This window comes from Sphaerulina musiva, assembly GCF_000320565.1.
Source record: "Sphaerulina musiva SO2202 unplaced genomic scaffold SEPMUscaffold_4, whole genome shotgun sequence".
Classification (NCBI taxonomy): domain Eukaryota; kingdom Fungi; phylum Ascomycota; class Dothideomycetes; order Mycosphaerellales; family Mycosphaerellaceae; genus Sphaerulina; species Sphaerulina musiva.
Genome location: NW_016017386.1, coordinates 431507 through 453907, shown reverse-complemented (window position 1 = coordinate 453907; position 22401 = coordinate 431507). Strand labels below are relative to the sequence as shown.

The following is a 22401-nucleotide window of genomic DNA, read 5'->3' as shown; positions in this document are numbered from 1 at the left end:
AGGCTTCTTCTTCTTCCTAGGCCTCTTCTTCCTAGGCCTCCTCTTCCTAGGCCTCCTCTTCCTAGGCCTTCTCTTCCTAGGCCTCCTCTTCCTAGGCCTCCTCTTCCTAGGCCTCCTCTTCCTAGGCCTCCTCTTCTCTCTAGGCTTCCTCTTCTTCTTATCTTTCTCTTCTAAATTTTAGGTAAGGTAGCCTATTAGGATAGATAGGTAGGTAGGTAGGAAGGTAGGAAGGTAGGAAGGTAGGTTTTATAGGGTAGTAGTAAGTAGACGTTGTAGTATAGAGAAGTGTATTTAGTATAAGAATACGTCGGGGGTGACGGATGGCGGTTGGCCGCTTTGGCCGACCGTCGTAAGGCGGGCGAGGCTGGAACGGCTGGGCTGGGACGGGCATGAAGGTTCAACAAGCACTTTGTGGTTGTGAGTCTTGTCATGGGGGCTCAGAGCTCATTGTTGGGGTGACGACGATAGATTGTGACGGTACTTCAATTCAGTTGGAAAAAGACAGGTCTGTAAATGTACACGTATGAACAGTTCCGTGGTAGCAGGCTACCTCCTAGTAGTCAGCTCAAGATCGAGACTGAAGATGATACTGGCTCATTCGGAGTAGTCCATGTAGGGGAACCAGCGAGCTATTTCATGCACAACACACGACATCAGGCGTAGAAGCCCACCGAGTTCGAAGTGATTCTTTGAACATCATCTGTCCCTGTTCAACTCGCAGCTCAATTGGGCGACAGCTGGACAACGAATGGACGAAGTGCTTCGATGGTGCTGTGTGACAATAACGTTGTAGTGTTGTTACATGCCCCGCGTTTGTCTAGACGGTGGACATTTCGATGCATCTCTCTCTTTCATACATAGTCTTCCTCGCGATGCACACGCCGACGTGTTCTTTTCTCTGTACAAACCATGCGTATGTCTGGGTACTCCCGCTTTCGAAGCACAGTCATGTAGGTTCTCCATGCAAGCCTGAACCGTTGTGGTCGGAAAGCCATTCGTTCAGATTGTGTGCAGCGGACGCCCGATGAACGCGTTCCTGAGCCATTCGTGTCGATGCGAATCAACTGTATCGCCAAGCACCTGTGGTGCCAGGCGTGAGTAGAGTGAGTAGCATCCCAGTCCAGGCTGCTTCTCCCTACGAACCACCTCTGCACGTGGTCATTTTTCTGTCCAGAAATTTCCCATATGGGAGGTTGTTTTTCCCCAAACGCCATCCCATGCCGCTAATGGTATCAAAATCTTCGCGTCCACCTCAGCCTCTTGTCCGTTTATTGCACGTTGCTCCTACAACGCGCTACTTCCTCTTGTGCGGTCCAATAATCTGTGGGTAGAAGCGCGATAAATGATGATTGATGGTGTTCTTCGATTGCTGGGCCGTCTTTCGCGCATCCATACAGGCTCGTAATTGTTGTTCTATCACTGCGCATCCCGCTGCGCTATATCCCGATGAAGCCCAGCAGCCTGCCGTATCCATTAGTGGCCATTCCTGGCTTCTTCTCGATGACCTCGTTTGACCATACCCAACATGCTGCTCATGATTGTCAGGCATGGATTTTCTTCGCCCTTGTTCGGTTTTCGCACTCGCAGCTTAGGCAAGGGTGGTAGTTTCGGGGTGGTTGTCTGAGCTGCTCTGGCCAAAGCCTCCTTGGATGTCTTTCCCGCCACCATCTTCTCAGTTTGACGATCTCAGTCCAGTTGCATCGCAGGTGGGCTCGCGGTACGGTAGTAAGGTATGACAGGGTATAGACTTAAGGTATCGGTGGAAACACTTCCGCGGCCTAATTTCCTCGCACGTGAACTGGCGTCTCGATCAGACTAGCGCGACAGATTGTTGTGATCGAGAGCGTTGCCGCTGTCCCGCTCTTATCAACACACGCGAGACTCAGCCCTCTCCATTCACCATTCCGCCTGCTTCACCCCACTCACTCGACATTCACCGTGCTGCTGGAGATACAGCGGCTCGACACAATGGAGGACAGTGCGCCATCCATAACTAGCATCCATAACCACATCGACCACGCCACCGCAGACCAACAGCAACAGCAACAGCAACAAGCATCTTCTTCGGACCTAAGGGCAGACCACGCTGGCGCGTCCGCGCAACTGGAATGGGACATGCAGGCTGCTGCAGGCCTTGCGCCGAACAATGTCCAAATCGCCAAAGTGCAACGCGCCTTCGACCGCAAGCCCACCTCGCCGTTCTCGCGTCGCCGCTTCAAAGTAGGCAAGATCATGAAGCGCACTGGACCCGGATCTACAAATGCTGCGCCCGCAGGCATGTTCAACGTGCACATTCGTGACTCTGCTATGAAGACAGCAGCCGGCGGCAGCACACCGGTGAAAGCGGTCAAAAAGATGCGCCTGGAGAACGATACCATGGATCGTGCCATGAGTATAGTTAGTAATTGGGATGGGAGGGAAAGTCCCAAGAACCGGAGAATCGCCACGAGAAGCTCGCTGGGACAAGAGGCGTTGATCGCTTTGGCCGAGGACGATGAAAATCAGGAAGGTGAAATGGACGAATTGGACGTGACCGGACTAGTCGCAGAGAATGAGGGGGAAGTGGAGGGGAGAAATGATCCCGTGGGTACTACAATCGAGTTCTTTGACGAGAGCGGCGCAAAACTCGACACTTCCGTCGACGATGACGAGTGGGCCGACGCCAGCGTAGGGTCATCAGATGTGGACGGCGAGAGCACTGCTGCAAGCACGCATCTCGAGCTTCCCGCTGCGATTGAAGGGCAGATCCAGATTGGCGCGGAGGATGACTTTGACGACACTGCTACGGAAGTGGACGATCCAGAGGACAACGCTCGAGGCTGGGATAGGCTCCGTGGAGAGTTGCAGGATGTGAGAAGAGCGGAAGCAAAGTCTTTCGGGATACCATTCGACGAGTATATGAAGCGCTTCTCTCCTTCATCATACACGACGGAAGGCAGCGACTCGCAAGAGGGCAGGCATCAGCGGCCCAGTCCGACTTGCCCCGCGGCTGAGAATGCCACGGCGCAATTGTCGGAAGTGCTTTCCAATACGTCTGCAGCACTGCCAGATGGATTTGTCTCACCAGTGATCAATCGAAGGCGGCCCATAAGTCAGGTGAAGATGCAAAACGCGGGCAGGCGTAAGACGCTCCCCAAGGACTTTGCAGCGCAGTACGCAGCCGCGAGAGCCAGCGAAAAGGCACGCGCTGCGGCTAACGGGAACAAGAGTCAGGAAAATGAAAGTCAGGATTCGTTAGACGAAGCAACGACGCCGTACACACCGGAGCAGACTCACATACAGCAACAGCGGTTGATGAGTCGCGAAGATCCGATGGATAGTATCGAAAGCGTAGAACGGCGTGAGTCATCAGAATCACATTCTGCAGCAGGTGTCGTTTCTAGCGCATCTGCCTCTAAGCTCTCAAGTCCGATCCCGAGCATATCAGGATCGCATCCAAGATTGCCACTCCGACGCTCGCCGAGGAGACAGTCTAGCAGTCCTTTCAAGGGAAAGAGCATCTTGAAGTCCACAGCAAAACACCACTTGATTGCTTTCACACCCATCAAGCTACGGACACTGCCTGTAGCCCAATCTCCAATCTCTCCCTTGCCTTTCGTGCCCTCAGGTATCACGATAGAGGACAGCAGGCCCGAGCAGCCAGTGCGATCATCGTCGGCGCCGCCAGAGGAACATCAAATCACACTGCGGAAGCATTATCACCCTCGCATATCTGATGACACGGCGCTACTCGAAGCGTTTGTCAAACGAGCTTCAGAGAGCAAGAAGCGCAATAGCCTTTCCAACACCGCCAGACGCGAATCGTTCGAGAGACAGAGTGAGTCTGCTGTGGTCCCACAGGCGCTTGCTGACAGCCCTGGGGAGCGAGTAGCCTCTGGCTCTAAGGATGTACTCGGAGACTTGGACCCTAACAGCCCCTCTCCCCGCAAGGCAAACTCTGCTGCCAATCTCATGTTGCATGACGAAAGAAGGAATCTGCAGCTAGAATACGCAAAGGATCCAATCAAAGACGACTTAGGCGAAGATGAACTGGCGACAGAATCTTCAATACCTCAGAGGTTCGGGGCTAGCCGTAAAAGTGGACGAATGCGAAAGAAGCCCGAGAGTCTCTTAGCGGGCACCAACTCCAGACCTGCGAAAATCTCTATCAAACGTAGTGGCGAGGGTGTTGTTTTGAAGCAGACCGAAGCAGCCAGGTTAGCAACGGAGACTAGGAAGAATACTAATAGTAACAAAAGTGGTGCCGTTCTGCCTCTGGTGCGGCTCCAGGCCCTTCGGGCGGAAGAGGAGGCTAGAGCTAGCCAAAATTGTGAGCTGGGAAGTGACGTGATGGAGATTGAGAGACCGGTAGGGCGGCATGGCATCAGTTGGTCCGAGACGTTGGTATCATTTTACGAGGGCGTGGAGCCAGAAGTGAGCATGATGGCAGACGAACTTTCAATCAATCCGCTCTCGGCACAAGGCGATGCCAGTACTGAGCTTGAGACTGGCCCTGCAGCTCTATCGGCGAACGACACTCCCACGCCGAGGTTGCGACGCTTGAAGCCATCGAGAACTGCGAGTACGCCTGGGATTACGCCTGCGAAACGTACACTTCCAGGCGCGCTGTCTCTTGAAAAGGGAGAGCAAGAGTTGGAGGTCACCGCCGACGGGGCGCCCAAGCTGAGCGCGAAGCGTTCCGCCAAGCGCAAGGTGTCACGTATTGCAACGCCTGCGAAGCCGAAAAGAGCTGAGATGGAAGATAGGGACGGAACTGTGACCGCAGCAGACCACGAGACGTCACAGGTGACGATGCCGGCTATTTCTTCGCGGAGTAGTAGGGAAGAGGCATCGAGAACAGTGAAGAATGCTACTGCTGCCTCGAAAGTGAAAGCGACTGCCTCTAAACTACCCGCTCCAGCCACAAGCAATCCCATGCCCGAAAAAGAGAACGGACTCGCTGCGTCGCCACCCAAGAAGCGCATGACCAAGACGTCCCGCCATGCTGCTGCTGCTGCGCCTACAAAGCTCAATCTATCGGGCGACACAACGAGTCTCGGTCGCACCCCACGGTTCGACATCCAAAGGGCGGCTAAGAGCCGTCCAGGCGATGAAGGCGCCATGACGGGGCTCATCTCGAGTCCTCCAAAGAAGGTCGGAAGCCTGAGAGCACTGCCTGGGAGAGAGGTAGCGAGAGGACTCGTGCTTGGAGCGGGGGTCGGGGTTGAAGATGAAGACCCGCACCACCATGGTGAGGTCTCGATGAGAAGTCCGGCCAAGAAGGGTGGGAAGAGAGCAGCAGCAGCAACAAATTAGGTGGCTCGCCTTCTGGACGTTATAAGGCTCGTGGGGCGTGAGACCTGCCACCAGTCACACACATCAGGCGGAGAATACGATACTACGCACATTGCCAGTGAGTCTCGTTGGAAGTGAGGTCGAGTTAGACTCAGCCTGGACGCCTCCCCCGCCGAACCCTTCGTTGTAACCCGGTCACATGATGATGATGATGATGGAACATAGTGCTATAGATCTTTCCAACCGCGTGCGCGCAGTCATATGCCCGTGTCCGTTCTATTGGGTTCAGCAGAGCTCGGTCTATCGTGTATACCTAGGTAGGTATGTATACGGTCGGCAAACGACGGCGAGTTTTGGCGATCTTGATGACGCGGGTCTTGGCACGAGCCCAAAGTGCCGTACTGAGCTATGAGCCTACATATACATATACAGGTATGTACCGCCTACAGCTTCGACTTGCTCGTGGCCAGACCCAGACTCTCCTCCACTAGCTTCACGACTTTTCTCGCACAACCAACGCTGTTCTGATATCCACCTCCAGCGTGTCCATAAGCATGAACCACCCTCATGCCTTCTACGACTTCTCTCTCCACTCTCGGTCCCCCATGTCTCGCAGGCCTCAGGCCGCACTGTACGGAAACGACCTCAAACCCTCCATCCTCGGCAGTCAGTAATTCGGGCACCATCCAGGAACATCGGTCCAGTATCTTCTTTGTCACAGTCTCGTCAGGTTCAGGACTCGACTGCCCCACCTCTTTCGTCCCGCCTAAAATCGTAGTGCCCGTTCCCGGCCGAGGAATACAATACGAGGTATCTCCTTTGCCAATAGTTCCCGCATGATATCTCGTTCTCGTAGCCTGGGCTTCACCCTTCACAAGGACAGTTTGTCCTCTGATGGGATACATCGCATCATCGTTACAGAGTTGCCTCGCTCCCAGGCCAGTGCAGTTGATGAAAACATTCACACGTCCACGATCGATCGCTTGGGATAGGCCTTCAGCGGTGTGTAGCGCCTTGGAGAGCCCGCCGTCTGTGGGCAACGTAGATTGGAAAATGATCACGCCAGACTTCCGGGCTCGATTTCGGAGGTACAGTAAGTGACCCGGCGCATCGAGACTGTGGGCGCGAGAATAAGCAGCGAATTTGATCTCGGGTGCGTGGGGAGGACGAGTAGCATTGATGGTCCGGACAGGCTCTTCTGAGAGAGCCATGCTCCGATAGTCTTCGACGTGTGACGCCCACCAGAGATCTTCTTCAATCGGGCCGTCCCAGTAATGTAGAGAATCTTGCATTTTGATGCCGGACTTGGGGAGCGTAGGGTCTTTCGCTTCTGCAGCGAGCCATCTGTTCCACTCTTGAAACGTTTGAACGTCCCAGTCGCAGAGTTCTGGTTCCGAGGATGTGGCGTGAGTCCGCCAGTGGGCACCAGCCCTAAATTGAAAAGGGGAGGTCAGCGATGGGACAAGCAGCATGCGCAGAAGAGGAAACTTGCCAAGGAGAGGTGTATTCGATACTGTGATCGCCTGGTACGTGGGTTGCGATTATAGTAACCTTATACCCACCTTCCGCTAGAAACACGGCGTTGGACAAGCCGATCACACCAGCTCTGGAAGAACGTTGTCAGCCGAGTAGGTACATGGAGGGCCGAAGGAGAAATTTCAGTGTATACTGACCCAATTATTACAACATGCGCAGACATGGTCTCGTACTGTGCTGCAATCAACTTACCTGCCTGAAGGTAGCGACCCTGGAGCGAAGTTCTGAAGGTACAAAGGTATAGAATTGCCGACGCCGGCCGCTGTGCTGAGCTTGGCCGGAGCTTGGAGGGATCGGCCAAATAATGAGGATCGAGTCATGAAGATAGGGCGGTTTCTGGTCACAAGATTGTTCGTCCTCACTGTATATACGTATATATACAGTACGAAGGTATGCCATGTCATCGCGTCATTCACATCGTAACGCCTCCCAACCCGCAAACTCCATGCTATACGCTGTTGAAATTCCGTCATTCATCCCGCAGGTCAGTCCGACGCATCTGTTGTCGTGTCGCCAGCAGGCGCAGATCTGAAGGCTGCTACAGCCTTCGCTACCTCATCGTTGGCGACGCCTTGCAATCGCTCGCGTTCCGCTTGATTCGCGAGCGCAGTTGCATCACGAACAAGCTCATATAGTTTTCGGGATACAGACTTGTTGATATCCGTATATTGATCTTTGTCAATCTCTTTGTCGGCATAGCGTGGCTTCAATGACACCTTGACCATGCGCTGAATCTCCTCTTTTGCGGGGTACGAGAGGTTTCGAGAAGGTGAATGCGATCCAGCTCGGTCATCAGACGATGCCTCGTTCCGTTCATCTTCGTCGTCCGCGCCACGATGGCGTCGGCCACGATGTCGAGAGCTGGTCCCGTGTTCTGGATCATCTCTATTTGCTGCGATCGGGGAGAAAGGTGAGAACGTTGCGCCGATCGGAGACATCGCGGGTATGATTGTCGACGAGAGCGGTGGCGAGGACGGTCGGTGTGGCGGAGGGGTAATAGCCGTAGGGCAGCCCACCTCCGAAGATGCTGGTGAGTGCATAGGTGATGTTTGTCGAGGGGAGAAGTGTCCAAGAGCATGGTCAGATGTAGCCGGAGAAGTCGCGGACGCAGGCTTGTTTTCCACCTCTCGCAGAAGAGACGAGAGAAAGGTTGGACCCTCTCCTCGTCGCCTTGCCGCAGCGGCAGACGATTCGGGCTGATCAGTAGCGCGCGGACGCCGGAGTCGCGGCCTTTTCAGCTGTGGCTGCTCAGCTGGCTGCTGTGGCTCACTTGGAGATGCCGGGGACTGCGTCGCACGGCGCTTGCGACGTCTGACTTCTCGAGGTGCTTCTTGGGAGTCTCGTGCCTTTTCAAATGCGTTCCAAGCACGCAGTTCCTCTTGAGACTCTGGCTCATTACGTGACTGCAGATTAGCTTGTGCAACGACTCGGAGGCGATTCCGATTGGGACCGGCGACGGCAAATCTTTCCTGCCAGCGTGCAAACTCCTGGCGTTGGGCTGCGAATTGGCGCTCGTCGACCTCCTCGTCGAAGGGAAAGTCAAGGTCCAGATCAAGGCGGCGCGACACTTCTTGCCAGACTCGAGCCCAAGTAACATCGTTGTTGCGACGTCTGCGCGGGATCGCGCGTCCTCCGTTGGCATTGCGGTTGGCATTGCGTGCCCGAGGTCCCCTCCGAGTGGCAGCGGCGAGCCCGGGAAGGTCTGCATCGTTCTCGAGGTCGGCAAGACATGTCTCACAGTACCAGATATCTGGGGCATCGTCGTGTCCAGCACAGAAGACGTGGACAGTCTTGTCACACCCGTCGCAGTACATGACGCCGTGGCCGTCGTCGAGGATACCACATATGAGACATGGCTCGAATGCCTCCACGGCGAAGAGCTCGTCCTCTTCGACTATTATGCCCGGGTCGATGTCCGCCTCTTGTGTTTTATCCTGGACTGCATAGCTATCAATGCACGGTCCTCCGACAGCATGGCTGACCTCGACCATGTTGAAGACAGTTCGACAGATAGGACAGCTGTTCGCGCGCTCCACCCACGGCTTGAGACAAGCATGGTGTAGATCGTGTTTGCATGGTAATAAGTGGGCAACGTCTTCGGCATCCGTGTCGGCACTGAGGAAGTATGCGTTAGCACATGTTCGGATCGCAAATCATACTGGAGGCCTCCAGCGGCTATGCATGAGTTGCAGAGCTAGGAAGAACCTCACCTCCAAGCTTATCTGGCGAATATCTTCTAGATCTTCAAGCCGTCAAGAAAGGAAGCATTGTACCGTAATGGTAGCGGTGTGTAGTCGGCGCAGAGGCCTCCAGTATGTGGTGATCGCCATGACGGCGAGGTCAGGAGCTTCTTCAGCTCATCGTGGGGTGGTACCTTTTCGCAATGGACTTCGTGGTAACCTTGGCGTCATCGCCAGCCGTCTCAGTCTCGATGCGCGTGGCGGGTGCTCCGGGCGGTGGATCTTCGTCACGTGACGTGTGTTGTTGAAGGTCACCCAGACACACGATGCATGTGTCTGCCATGTCTTGGTATAGACTGCGTAGTCTTAGTGAGCGGATGTGGAGGATGGGTCATGTGGTCGAAGTGGAATGGTGAAGTTGAAGAAAGGAAGATCGAAGCATCTGTGAGTTAAGAAGTAGTGGCGCTAAGGCGGAAGGTGCCGCGTCGGATCCTGGGGGCTCGGTTTGTTTCGCTTCTGTGGCCAGTAGCCAGCTGGAGCGAGTGACTAAGTTAAGGCAAGAATGTGAGTAAGGTAGAGAGCTGAAGTGTGCGGGCAGTGCAACCACACCGTAACATGCACTGATGACCACAAATGCAAGCCGTGATCTGCACGAGCCACTATGTCTCATAATTCCGATTGGCGCGATCAGGCTCTCATGCTGAATGGGAAAGACAAAAGGAAACGCCGAGTAGACGATAAGGTGGTCGCAGAGGACGTATATACCGTTCGCCGATCGAATGGAAATGGTAGAAAAATGCAAACTTGAGGTCGTTTCTGAGAGTTTCATTCGTCGAGTTCGCTAGTCAACCGTTCCTCGCTCAAACCCATGCTGGGCATCACATGTCGAGCCTACATGAGGCCATGTGTATAACTCCTTGGAATCCCCCCAATGCAACCAGAATCGTCATTTAAACCTCAGCAATCTCGCGCAGACGTCTGATGGTGGAGCGGGTGGCAGCAGCAGCTGGTGTCCTGTGGTGCAGTCTTGTCAGTTTGCCGCCTCTCTCTCTCTCTCAGGCTTGGTTTCGCCCATCCCAAGTACGTACGACACGGTGTATGCGCCTCCAGCAACAGTCTTTCCACATGACCTGCAGTCCCAGATTCCAACAGCAACACGCTTCACTGACACCTTTCCGCAGAATGTGCACGTGTATCGGGCGTGCTGGGAGATTTCGATCTTCTTGACCTGCTTACGCAGAGAAGCACCGTAACTGTTCCGTAACGTCAGAATCTGTTCTCGTGCCGTGTGCAGGCGCAAGGCTCGCGCCAGAGCCAGCCAGCCAGCTTCTCCATCAAGGAGTAGCCAATATCCAACTCGTGCTCCATCTCTTCCACGCAGCTCAGGTTCGAGGGAGGAGTGCATACCGGGTACCGTATTTACCGGTGATTCCGACCTTCTTTGTGCGCTTCGTCATGTTGGCGGTGATGTGTGGTTTGACGAGTGGGTTGCTGGTGATTCAAGTCGAAAAGCGTGCTTCGTGTGAAGCCAGGTGCGAGGACGAATTTTTAGCGCCTTGGCGACTTCTGACTCAGGCAGAAACGAGCGTTCCCTCGATCGCCCCTCGGACACGCTCTCAGGCCTCGCAGAATTACAATCAGGTACAATCAGGTACATTTGTGTGCATCAAACACGAGGTTACCTGTAGGCTTAGGAGGTGCACCATCGACTCGCGCGCGTGTCCCGTTCTCTTTGATGTCGCCGACGCAATATCATCAGCGAACTTCCATGTTTCTCATACATGTATCCGCAGACCGAAGCAGACTGGAATCTACATGATCGCCTCGTCATCATGTGCAAATGGCGGAGTGTCCCAACTCAGCACCTTCTCCGACCAGCCTAGGTACATGTAGTAGGAGCACGATTTACACTCTTCCTTGATCTTCCAGTCGTTACTCAACCATCTCGTCAAGAACAATGTCTCAGCAGCAGCGACAGTACGAGATTGTGGTATTCGGCGCGACCGGTTACAGTATGCAATTGCCGCCCGCATGCATTAGGTACATGTACTCGTGCTAATATCGTCCAGCTGGCAAATATACTGCTGAGCATGTCGCCAGACAGCTTCCGACGGACCTCAAATGGGCGATAGCAGGCAGGACAGAGAGCAAGCTGCGAGCCGTGGCGGATGAGCTACGTGTCGCATACCCGGACCGCGTGCAGCCTGGTATTGAGATCTCTCAACTCAACAAGAACGACTTGACAGAGCTGGCGAAGAAGACAAAAGTGCTCATCTCGACTGTTGGCCCTTTCCATAAATATGGCGAGGCCGCGTTCGCGGCTTGCGCAGAGACCGGCACGCACTATCTGGACTGCACTGGCGAAGTGCCGTGGGTGTACGACATGACTGCGAAGTATCACGCCCTGGCCAAGAAGAATGGAGCCATCATGATTCCACAGAATGGCGTCGAGAGCGCACCCACCGACTTGATCTGCTGGGCCTTGGTCACTCATATTCGCGAGACGCTGCATGTCGGCACCACGGAGCTGATCGATACCATTTACGACCTGAACGGAACCCCAAGTGGTGGAACTCTGGATACCGTTCTCACTTTGTTCGACTCGTATGGACTGAGCCATCTCGCGAAGAGCATGTCCCCATATTCGCTGTCTGTCTGTCACAACAACCCATCTCATCCGAGCAGGCCATTCCTAGAGCAACTGACCGGACTGAGAACAGTCCCGGATCTAGGTCTTCTCACGGACAGCATTCAGGGCCCTAGCGACATTCCAATCGTCAACAGGACCTGGAGTCTCTATGACAATGGCAACTATTATGGTCGCAAGTTCAAGGTCAACGCCTACATGAAAGCCCGGAATAGTCTGCAAGGATTTCTGATACATCTTGCGTTGACCTTCGGTATGGTAGCGCTTTTGCTACCGCCTGTGCGATGGGCTGTAAAGAAGTTTGTTTACCAGCCAGGAGAAGGGTTGGGCAAAGAGTACGTGCCCGCACAGCCTCGTTCACATCTCACATGTCTTTCCGCTGACGCCCAATTCCAGAGAAGCAAGCAAGGAGTATTGCGAATGGAGAGCAATAGCCAATGCGGATGTTTCGGATGAGAACGATCCCAAGCGAGCCCATGCTCGTATGCGCTGGAACGGCAGCATGTATGACTTGACGGGTGTCTTCCTCGCTGAAGCTGCCGTCACCATCGCACGCGACAACACGTTTGCACATGAGCTGGGCGGAGGTGTGCTGACGCCTGCGACGCTTGGCTCTGCGTACCTGGAGCGCTTGCAGAAGGCCGGACTGATCCATGAGATCAGAACGCTGCCCTAATGGATCAGCTGTCATTTGGTATACATGGTCGCCGCGTATTGGGGCGGTCTAAATGCGGGAACGGGAGACGACACGAGCCTTCCGCGCTGTTTGTTTGTCCACTCCGCTCAGTCCGACTCCGTCACTCCGCTGTTCACCGCCATTATCGCCACACTGCTCGTACTGCACAGTACATTATCCAACTCATTACACAGGGTTCCGTGGGCAATCGAAACCGCTGGTTGGCCGCACGCTAGGAGGTACATGTTTTTTTCAAGGTCTGGAGTTTAGCCTTTCAACCAATACCAAGAGAAGTTTATGGACTTGCTGTCATCAGATCATTCGACGTCCATCAGCGACGCGCCACCCGTGTACTCGACTCTCGACGTAGGATCGTAAATCCCGCTGCTAGTTCACTCTGTTCCGTGTTGCTAGGAGTGGCATCTTCACTAGCTCAAGGCAAACTACTCCACTTCCATCATCGGGTATGAATAGACAAACACAGCCACTCTTTCTCCTCACACCTCACACTTTCCATACCTTACGCATCATCTTCCTTCTTGTCGGCCAGAAGCATACCTACGATCATGGCAACAAGTTTCTCAGGCTCTGCATCGGCAGATCTATACATGTAGATTCTTCAATCCCCATCGAAGACACCAAACGGAATTATCGCAGTCATCATGTGCCGAGGAACCTACATCGTCTCCTACTCGTGCGGCCATGTGATCTACACGCCATCCGTGTGCCTGCAAGAAGTCGCGCCCCACTATCGATGTGAGCCTCGAGGCATGAAGATTACGCAGCCTCCCGCGAGATGTGTGGGTAAGAAGAAGTCTCTCACCACTGGGGCTCGATGATTTCGTCATACAACGAAATATACACCCAGACAGCAACATTCTTGTTACTGTTACTGTACTCCTCGTGTGCTGCTACTTCTACTTATACTGACAGATAGGTTTCGTAACCTAGAATGCTATTCTCGCGAGCTAGAGCCGAATCAGAATTTGCCCACGAGCGCGAGATTTAAACCGGACTTGAATGCGAGGGAGAATATGGAATTCGAGGCACGGGTGACTCACCTTGCTCGGGATAGTGAGGAGTCTTCGAGAAGTAGCGCTGATAGTCAGGCTGTGGCGGAAATTGCTAGATGGTGAGTCAATGGGTTCCTAAGAAGGGAAGCATGCTTGCGACATGCAGAGTTGCTGATAATGTGACATGTTACTGTACGTATGTATGGTAGGGTCATGACACTTCCATCAGCACCACTTTCGCCGAGTGCTGCGGAACAGACATCGTTCATGAGACTGTGAAAGGTGATTTTTTTCTCACCCCAAGGCTGCAGATTTTAGATGCACAACATACATACTCAAACCAACCATGTATGGAGGAACCGCCAACAAACATAGTGCGCTCTTGCGCTTGCTGGCTGATCGCTGAAGTCTATGCCTTGGAAGAGGAGCAACCAAAAACGTGGCTCAGACGCATGTCGAAGCCAGGGGAATCATCATCATCATCATCATCATCAAAACAGGACCTGGAACTTCGTGTTCGTGTAAGTCAGTCACTGCACTACCATAATAACAACAATAATAACACCAGCAGGATGTGCTTCCAAATCATTAAGAAATTTCTTATTTCATGCATCACAGTCAATCTGTTTCTTGACAACTGACTGAGCTCATGTCAACCCTGGCAACAAAGCAGATGAAGTCGGTCAGTCAGTCAGTCAGTCAGCCAGGTTGTTGGTTGGTTTGTGCGCCGACGCCCCCTTGTGTCGACCCCAGACTCGAGGGTCTTTCTCGGAGGCCGGAGTGAACGAGCGAGCAGAGCGGCCAGAGCCTTTCTCCTTCTCTCTCTCAATATATTTCGGTGGAGTGATCCGGCTCCGGAAATTGTCCTCAAATTGCCTGCCCGTTCGCGGGGGACCAGGGTCGAGAAATATTTGGTCGTTTGCCGCAAAACAGTCTACAGTCTACAGTCTACAACTTTGTCTGTCTCTTGCTCCGAACTCTCCAGAGCCACTGGAAGCATAGCTCGAAAAAGCTGTGAGTTTTCCGTCTGCGCTGCTGGAAGGCTAGCTAGCTACTACTAGTACCTAGAGAGAGCAAGCATCCATAGACTACATCGAGAAAATGGAGGATATTGCCTTCTCTCATCAATCAGCCCCGGTCGAGATTGGTTGGTTGTAATTGGGGTAATTGGGGAGGAGAGTCTAACCTTAAAAAAATTACTTTGCTTGTTATCGAACATTTTAAGGGATTTATCATCTATCGCTGCTATATCATATCATCAAATATCACATCCAAGGCCCGCCAGAAGCACCCAACGAACGAAAAGGAAAAAAAAAGTTCGAAATGTAGTTGGGCGAATATCATTTCGACCAAACAGAAAAGAAAGAAAGAAAGAAGGGAACAAGATGTGCATCTCCAAAATTTCCGAATTTAGCTGTGGACACGTCGAAACCATCCACCTGAATCAGCACTGTTCGTGCCCCTTACTTATTGGAGCCCGCGAAGCAGAAGATGTCCTCTGTCCCCGTAATTGCGGGAGTCCGGTTTCGCCCATGGCGTTTCGAAGTCTGCTGGGGATGGCGCAGGATCGCAGTCAAGTTTTCGGTCAGTGTCAAGTCAAGTTACAAGTCATTCGTAACAGTAGGAATGATGAGGAGGAGGGTGGGTGGGCCATATCAACCACTTGGGATGGGTTTGAGCTCAAAGTAATAAAAGAAAATAAACAAAGATAAAAAAGAATTCAAAAAAAAAGAAAAAACCCAAACTGACCACACGAGTCTATAATAGACATCCTACCTTGGGAGAGACATGAAGTCCGTAGCACTCCTCTGCGCAAGACAACACAATGGGGAACTTGCAAGAATTCGGGAGATGATGATGCTACCACCACCACCACGACCGCCGCCGCCGCCATCACCACCACCACCGCCACCACATACTGCGAAACGGCACCACGGGCTCCTCTTCCCAGACCCGAGAATAGTAGTGGTGGTGGTGGTGGTAGTAGTATCTGGGTATAATGCATCTTGGCGCATTGAAAGTGGTGGAGTGAACAAGAAGATGTCTGTGGGGTTTCAGGCATTCAGGCAGCAATTCCGAGCGTTATATGGCTTGCCATTATTCCCGAACATGAACCTTAACTCCTTAACCGCCGGCAGATGCGGCCCTGTCTGGACTGACCAACCTCATCTGTAGGAGAACGAATGGCGTTGTCGGATTGGCTGACTCGACCCTGCCAGGCCTCACTGGAATAGCCGCGGCCGCATCTCCAGATATATCAACACCCCTCGCCATCTTTCGATTATATCTGGTACCTATTGCATATTCCCCTAGACCTCTCAAGCAAGACGAGCACGATGCCCTTCCTAGCAAAAGAACACTTCCCCCTATCGAATAAGGATATTCTGTCGTGGACCTTTGATGATCTCCAGTACGATTGGGTATGTCGAACTATCATGGCAGAATATCATAATATTTGCTGAGCGATACCACTAGGACAAGCCTATATACATTGACGCTCTCGACGACAAGCGCTCCATCTCAGCGCGACAAGCACACACGCTCGTGAGACAATTGGCAGCGGGATTCAAAGCCATTGGCGTCCAAAAGGGCGACTGTGTTTCCATCCACAGCTTCAACGAGATCCATTATCCCATCTTCTTCTTGGGAGTCATCGCTGTCGGCGGAGTCTACGCGGGGACGAATCCCGGCTACACGCAGCATGAGTTGACACACACCACCAAGATCGCTCGAGCCAAGTACATCCTCACGCAGCCGGACCTGTTACCCAATGTTCTCAAGGCGGCCGATGCCAATGGTGTGCCTCGCAAGAATGTCATCATCTTTAATCCCAAGGGGGAACCCGCGCCTGAAGGCCTTCTCCAATGGAAAGATCTGCTCCAACATGGCGAGACCGATTGGGTCCGCTTTGACGACTACGAGACCTCCTACCAAACCGGAGCGGCCAGACTCTACTCCTCCGGCACCACCGGTCTCCCCAAAGCCGCCGAGCTCTCCCATCTCAACCTCGTTGCCCAACACATGCTCGTCTACGAAACCAACCCCCGCCCCTGGCCCGTCCGACGCTTCCTCGCTCTCCCCATGTTCCACGCCGCCACCGCCCCCAGCGCCTTCTGCACACCCCTCCGCAACGGCGACCAAGCCTACGTCGTCCCACGCTTCGACCTCGAAACCTGGTTCTGGGGCCACGAGCACTACCGCATCACCGACCTGGCCGCCGTCCCTCCCATCGTCGTCCTCGCCATCAACAGCCCTTTAGCAAAAAAATACAGTCTCGCATCCTGCAAAGTCGGCCAATGTGGCGCTGCACCGCTGGATAAAGGCCCACAAGCCCGCTTGCAAGCTCTCATGGCCGACGGAGCTCCTCTGACCCAAGTCTGGGGCATGACGGAAACGTCGTGCATTGCCACGAGACATGCGTATCCGAGCCATGATAAGACGGGCAGTGTCGGTGTGCCGATTCCGAATCTGGACGTCAAACTGGTGGATGACGACGGGAAGGATATTACGGGATATGATGTCCGAGGCGAACTCTGCGTGCGAGGTCCGTCGATCATTAAAGGATATTTTGAAAACCCGGAAGCCAACGCTCGGGATTGGGATGCAGAGGGGTTTTTTCATACGGGAGATATTGCGTATATTGATGGGAAGACAGGATTGTATTATATTGTTGATCGTAAAAAGGTGTGTGTTTTTTCTCCCACTCCCACTCCCTCCCCCTCTTCCCCCTCTCCCCTCTCTCTCTCAACGCTAACCCCATCGCTTCTTTTTTTTTCTGATTCTCTTCTATAGGAACTCATCAAAGTCCGCGGCTTCCAATGCGCCCCACCCGAACTCGAAGGCGTCCTCCTAGGCCACCCCGAAATCGTCGACGCAGCAATCATCGGCGTGCCCGACCCGCATCGCGACGGAGATGAACTTCCTCGAGCATATGTGGTGCGAAGAACGAAAAACGACGACAACAAAAACCCGTCCGAGGCAGAAATCCGAGCATATATGAAAGAACGTCTCATTTATTACAAGCAACCAGAGGGAGGAGTTAAATTTGTCGAAGCAATTCCCAAGAATGCTTCGGGGAAGATTTTGAAGAGGTTGTTGAGGGAGTGGGCGGCGGAGGAGATGAGGGAGGAGAAGAGGGAGAAGAAGGGGGCGAGGCTTTGAATGAGTCTTGTTTGTGTGTATGTGTGTGTGTGTGTGTTGAGCTTGGCGAGGTGGGCTGTGACGAATGATATCTTTTGTAATGATGATGATTTGATGATGAAGGATAAAGGATAAAGATGAACTTTCTGTCATGTACTTCTCCCCGAATACATGTAGTCGGAGAGGATCAAGCTGCCACTCTTCCTCCTCCTCCTCCTCCTCCTCCTTCACAATCGCCACCACCTCCCGCAGCCCTCGAAACACCATCGTAAGTTTAAAGGAGAGCCGAAGCTGTCCCATGCGAGGATATGACCCAGACATACAGCGGGAGTAGGACTCAAATTCTCGTATATTCATAAGACATTACCCATAGGGGCGTGCCCACAACATGTTGCGTACTTACTACATGTATACGAAATATACACATTATATCATCCTTAAACAGACCCATTCCCAAAAAAGCAGACCCTACTCCTACTGTTTGCAGACCAAAACATCGCCAAACACAGCCCAGGGGTATCGTTGCTCTGTGCTCGCCCATGGTTCCGGCCTGCTCTCAAGAAACAATAACACTCTCCATCAGCGATTCTTTGACAAGTAAGTGGATTGATCATCCCGCTCACAAGAAAGCCTCGCTCTTCACCTTCGACCTCAATCGCCGAGCGACTGTCAGCCCTCTATTTACAAAGCCTCCTCCAGCGCCTGACTCACTCATAAAAACGACGGCTTGGACAACGAACTCTTTCGTTGGGGCACCTCAATTTTCAGATCGCCACTCACACTTGCTGGCGCCACCGATGAGCCTCTTCTCGATCGATCGCCAAAACCAGAATCGCTAAAATTGGCCAGCGTGACGCTCCTCCTCACGCTTTCGCGATCTGCACGAGAAACAGCGCCCATACGCTCAAGCTCACGCTCCAGTCGGAGATTCTTCTCCCGTTCTTCGCGAAGCTCGCGTTCCGCACGTTTCGTCGCAAGTTGCGCAGTGGAATCCGACTGCTGAAGTTCGTCAATGGTCTCGAGGAGCTGAGAAATCTTGTCTCGAGACTTGGACAGGTCTTCTTGGAGCATTTGCTGCGACTTCTCTCGCCGTTCGATTTGTGATTGAAGGTCTTTGACAGTTCGATCGATGTTTCGGACGCTACGGGCCTCGGTCGTGCGACTCTTCTCGACATCTTCGAGTTGATTTTCGAGCTAATGAATAGTCAGTATTATGTTTCAATCGCGGCTTTTGACCAAGCATAGTTACCTCTTGAATCCTGCCATGCAGGTATCGCACGTCCTGACTGCCGCTTGTGAAGCCTTTTGTCTCCAGCTCGATGCAGCGCAGCTGAAGGTCTTTCGCACTTTTCTCAAGCGCAGCTTTCTCCCGGTGAAGTTGGACACTGCTTTCGCGCTGTGTAGCGATATCTTTCGACACCTCTTGAGCAAGCGCCTCAGCACGACGCATCTTGCCCACGGCAGCAGCGGCGATATCTTCTTGCTGAGCCAGCTTTGTCTTGAGCTCGAGAACTTCCTTATCAGACATGGCAGCCGAGCGCTTCGATGGAGAGCCATGTTCAGAAAGATCTTGCAGTCGCTCTGCAGCTTCGGCAAGACGTGCCTGAAGACCGTGCTTTTCCTTGATAAGCATATCACGCTCAGCAGCGACATCGTCAATGTTCGTCCGCAGACCTCGAACCTGGCCAAGAAGCTCGACGACCTTGCCTTGTGCTTCGTTGTGGGCATTGACTGCATCGTCGCGAGAGTTGGAAAGACCTTGCAGTGCGACCTCTAAACGCGATTTCTCTTTCGCCCATGTGGAGCTGTTGAGTACTTCATCGTCCCACTTGTTGCGTAGCTCTTCCAGCTCGTCTCGGAGTCGCCCATTCTCACCCCGGGCATGAAGAACGCTCTCGCGTTCGACTTCGAGTTCATTTGAGAGCGCAGCCAGTTCAGATTGGTACTTCTTGCGTGTCTGCTCCAATGAAGACTCCTTATCCTCAATGTCCATGGCTCGCTGCGAGCGGTAGTCCTCCAGCTCATTCTGCAGTCTCTTCTTGGCCTGTAGAGCGCTGTCGAGATCAGTCGACACGTCCTCAACCCGCTCTTCGAATTGTTGGACTTGTCGCTGCAAGTCTTCAACCAGGGCATCCATTTCTTTGCGCTCCGACATGATCGTCGCACATGTCTCCTCAATCTCTTTGGCCTGCGATTTTGCAAACTGTTCCGCTCTTGTGGCTTTCAACACAGCAATTTCCGCCTGTTCCAGTTTCTCGAAGTATTCGTCTGCTCGAGCTTTGTATAAATCCATGCTGGCGTTCAGATCGTCGCATCTCGAAGTCTCCGCATCCAGGCGAATCTGCATGTCAGAAAACTCTTGTAAGAGTTGGGTGTGGTTGGCGGCTTCTTGCTCGCGCTCGTATTGCATCTCAGTCAGTTCTGATCTGGCATCACGCAGCTCGACCTCCACAGATGCCTTGTATTGTTTGATGTCGTCGAAGGCAATCTTTGCGTCAGTCAATTCGGAAATTGCGGCGTTATGCGACGTCAGCAAGGAGCGACGCGACTGCTCTTGCGAGTTGATGAGGTCGTACAGCTCTTCATGACTCTTGGTCTGGATGTCTTTGATAGACAGCTGACCAGCGCGAATGCTCTGCTCAAGCGAGGATACCTTCTTGGCAGAGTCGTCGAGCATATCGTGCAAACGGAAGTTCTCACGTTCAAGTTTTCCCACGCGCCGCATGGAAGGGCTCTCCTCCTGCCATCCATTCTTTCCAGGAGTTCGCTCGATTTGCGCTTGGAGATGAAGATTCTTCATCTCGGACATTTGCAATTGATTCTGGAGCATGTCTATTTCAGCAGCAAGATCCATCCGGTTGTTGTTCATCAGTGTGTCGGTCGTCCTGTCAGATCGCGCCGAGTCGTGGCTCTCTTTGCTAATGTGACGCTGGTGGTTCGGCGTGGACACTCCATTTGCTGCTGGCGACCACGTCCTGCGACCTTCAAAGTCACGCCGAACAGCGTTGCTAGGTGATGCCCTGGCATTCACTTGGCTGGCATTCATCTCTTCGAGCATAGCACGTTTCGAATTCTGGTGGCGGGCATCGTTTTCTTGCATGTCTTCCTGGTGTTGCGAACGAAGCTGTTCCAGCTGAGACTCAGCTCGAGAGAAGCGCTCGGTCGCCAGACGCAGAGCCTGTTCGGAAGCGTCCAGCTTCTGGGCAAGGTCGATCGTGCGCTGCATGTCTGGCTTTGCACCATCAAGGTTGGTGGGTAGCTTCCCATGCTCTGGGTCAAAGATCTTCTGCAATAGCCGTAAGTTGTCATGAGCTTCGGCTAATTCGCGATGTGCACCATCTAATGATGATTGCAAAGCCTTGCTGTTCTGCTGGGCTTGCGTGCGCATCGTGCGCTCGGTTTCGAGCTTGCGATTCGCCTCCGCCAGTTGCAGATTGATGGTTGATGACTGCTGCTCGGCGTTCCTGCTCGTCTTGTGTTCCCGGTCGACTTCGTGATTCAGATCCTCGAGGCTCAGCGTGAGCTTCTCCTTCTGCTTTTCAAGAGAAGAGATGGTAAGCTGATCGTCATTGAGCTGCCGCTGCAGCTTCTTGATCTCTTCATCCGCTTTGGTCTTCTCCATCTGTAGCTGAGCTATCTTGCCACGCTGTGTATCACTGACTTTGGAATTGGATCGAGCGATGTCCAGGTTCTTCTGTTGCACCTTGTTCATCAAAGCTCGATTGTCATTTTCGGACGCCGTGAGCCGGCCCTTGATAGTGACGATCTCGCGCTCGAGGCGCTGCTTTTCCTGATCATGGTGCAGCTTGAAGTTGTCAGAGTCGGCAATGAACGCCTTGAGACGTTGAACTTCGCCAGCCAGTCGAGAGCGCTCGGACTCCGCATGCTCTGCCTCTCTGGTCTTCACCTCAAGCTCCTTGCGAACCACGGCATGCCGTTCATTAGCTTGCTGTGTAACGTTCCGCTCAACTTCGGCCTCACATTCGAATTTGGCCTCTTGGAGATCGAGGAACTTCTTGCGCAGGTTTTGCAACTCAGCCTGGTGATCTTTTCGGTCTTTCTCGGCCTTCTCGCGTGCGGCAGTAGCGTTTCTTGTCAGATCGGATTGAGCATACATCTCTTTCTCGATAGTGACCTTTGAGTCATTGAGTGCATCGAACTCTCGTTTGAGGTGCTCGTACTCCGCTGCTGCAATACGTTTCACGTCGTCGCGAGATTGCTGCTCCCTGCTGAGGTCGGTCTGCGCTTGGAAGAGCTCGCCCTTGATATCGTGCAGCTGCGCCTCGAGCATTTCGACATGCTCACTCGCAGATGTCTGCTCCTCAAGTGCACGACGTGCATCAGTGGCTTGGCGCTCGAGCTGGGCATGTTGCGTTTTCATGGCTTGCATTTCTGCCTGAATGTCTCTCAGACGGCTCTGTACGCCGTCATGCTGGGTGGTCAGGCTCTGTTTTTCGTCCTCGAAACGCCTGCGGTCGTCTTGGAAGCGCTTCAAATCAGTCTTGAGGATGGCAAGGTCGCTGTCTTTGCGCTTGATTAGATCTTCATAGCTAGTCGACGAAGCAGAAAGGTCCGACATCTGCTGGCGGACAGACCGATTCTCGTCGAGCAGATCGCGAACCTGCTTCTTTGCGTTTCCAAGATCTTTGGTGGCTGCCGCAAGCTTGAGATCAAGATCTTGGTCGTTCTTGAGTAATTTCGCCTCCAAATCTTGCAACTTGCGTTCCTTGAGGCTCAACTGGCTTTGCAGCATGCGTATCTCTTGCTGTAGTGCCTCTTCTTGCTCGCTCCGCATCGACCTCGTCTTCTCGACTTGCTCAAGGTGCGTGTCCAATTCGGCAATTCGATCTACCAGATCAATTTTCTCCGACTCCAGCTTGGCAATGATTTGACCTGCTTGTTCAACCTGGCATCTTCGCTCTTCGGCTAGCTCTT

At 53.2% G+C, this 22401-nt stretch overlaps 8 protein-coding genes across 8 annotated transcripts; 4 read left to right on the top strand and 4 right to left on the bottom strand.

Annotated features, from left to right (window-relative positions):
* Nucleotides 1-474: 474 nt before the first annotated feature.
* On the bottom strand, nucleotides 475-1704 carry SEPMUDRAFT_148570 (uncharacterized protein). Its single transcript, XM_016905007.1, has 2 exons — nucleotides 1521-1704; nucleotides 475-1461 (listed from the first exon to the last, which is right to left on the bottom strand). The coding sequence occupies exon 2, from the start codon at nucleotides 1212-1214 to the stop codon at nucleotides 852-854; it is 363 nt and encodes a 120-aa protein (XP_016761318.1). The 5' UTR covers nucleotides 1215-1461; nucleotides 1521-1704; the 3' UTR covers nucleotides 475-851.
* Nucleotides 1705-1968: 264 nt separating this feature from the next.
* SEPMUDRAFT_132548 (uncharacterized protein) lies at nucleotides 1969-5635 on the top strand (the record flags this gene model as incomplete). The annotated part of the gene is made up of 1 exon (XM_016902499.1): nucleotides 1969-5635. The coding sequence occupies one exon, from the start codon at nucleotides 1969-1971 to the stop codon at nucleotides 5293-5295; it is 3327 nt and encodes a 1108-aa protein (XP_016761317.1). The 3' UTR covers nucleotides 5296-5635.
* A 33-nt stretch (nucleotides 5636-5668) lies between these two features.
* SEPMUDRAFT_148569 (DAO-domain-containing protein) lies at nucleotides 5669-7065 on the bottom strand. Its single transcript, XM_016905006.1, has 3 exons — nucleotides 7003-7065; nucleotides 6767-6942; nucleotides 5669-6705 (listed from the first exon to the last, which is right to left on the bottom strand). Exon 3 carries the CDS (start codon nucleotides 6564-6566, stop codon nucleotides 5718-5720), a length of 849 nt encoding a protein of 282 aa, XP_016761316.1. The 5' UTR covers nucleotides 6567-6705; nucleotides 6767-6942; nucleotides 7003-7065; the 3' UTR covers nucleotides 5669-5717.
* A 73-nt stretch (nucleotides 7066-7138) lies between these two features.
* On the bottom strand, nucleotides 7139-9386 carry SEPMUDRAFT_148568 (uncharacterized protein). The gene is made up of 2 exons (XM_016905005.1): nucleotides 9185-9386; nucleotides 7139-8925 (listed from the first exon to the last, which is right to left on the bottom strand). The coding sequence occupies exons 1-2, from the start codon at nucleotides 9331-9333 to the stop codon at nucleotides 7296-7298; spliced, it is 1779 nt and encodes a 592-aa protein (XP_016761315.1). The 5' UTR covers nucleotides 9334-9386; the 3' UTR covers nucleotides 7139-7295.
* A 213-nt stretch (nucleotides 9387-9599) lies between these two features.
* On the bottom strand, nucleotides 9600-10504 carry SEPMUDRAFT_148567 (60S ribosomal protein L37a). The gene is made up of 3 exons (XM_016905004.1): nucleotides 10398-10504; nucleotides 10079-10243; nucleotides 9600-10004 (listed from the first exon to the last, which is right to left on the bottom strand). Exons 1-3 carry the CDS (start codon nucleotides 10445-10447, stop codon nucleotides 9941-9943), a joined length of 279 nt encoding a protein of 92 aa, XP_016761314.1. The 5' UTR covers nucleotides 10448-10504; the 3' UTR covers nucleotides 9600-9940.
* A 354-nt stretch (nucleotides 10505-10858) lies between these two features.
* SEPMUDRAFT_148566 (uncharacterized protein) lies at nucleotides 10859-12807 on the top strand. The gene is made up of 3 exons (XM_016905003.1): nucleotides 10859-11002; nucleotides 11060-11972; nucleotides 12034-12807. The coding sequence occupies exons 1-3, from the start codon at nucleotides 10948-10950 to the stop codon at nucleotides 12311-12313; spliced, it is 1248 nt and encodes a 415-aa protein (XP_016761313.1). The 5' UTR covers nucleotides 10859-10947; the 3' UTR covers nucleotides 12314-12807.
* Nucleotides 12808-12837: 30 nt separating this feature from the next.
* On the top strand, nucleotides 12838-14594 carry SEPMUDRAFT_148565 (uncharacterized protein). Its single transcript, XM_016905002.1, has 4 exons — nucleotides 12838-13117; nucleotides 13265-13445; nucleotides 13536-13847; nucleotides 13898-14594. The coding sequence occupies exons 1-3, from the start codon at nucleotides 12976-12978 to the stop codon at nucleotides 13603-13605; spliced, it is 393 nt and encodes a 130-aa protein (XP_016761312.1). The 5' UTR covers nucleotides 12838-12975; the 3' UTR covers nucleotides 13606-13847; nucleotides 13898-14594.
* Nucleotides 14595-15662: 1068 nt separating this feature from the next.
* Nucleotides 15663-17591, top strand: SEPMUDRAFT_83787 (acetyl-CoA synthetase-like protein; the record flags this gene model as incomplete). Its single annotated transcript, XM_016910340.1, has 3 exons — nucleotides 15663-15746; nucleotides 15802-17010; nucleotides 17119-17591. The coding sequence occupies 3 exons, from the start codon at nucleotides 15663-15665 to the stop codon at nucleotides 17485-17487; spliced, it is 1662 nt and encodes a 553-aa protein (XP_016761311.1). The 3' UTR covers nucleotides 17488-17591.
* Between the last annotated feature and the right edge of the window lie 4810 nt (nucleotides 17592-22401).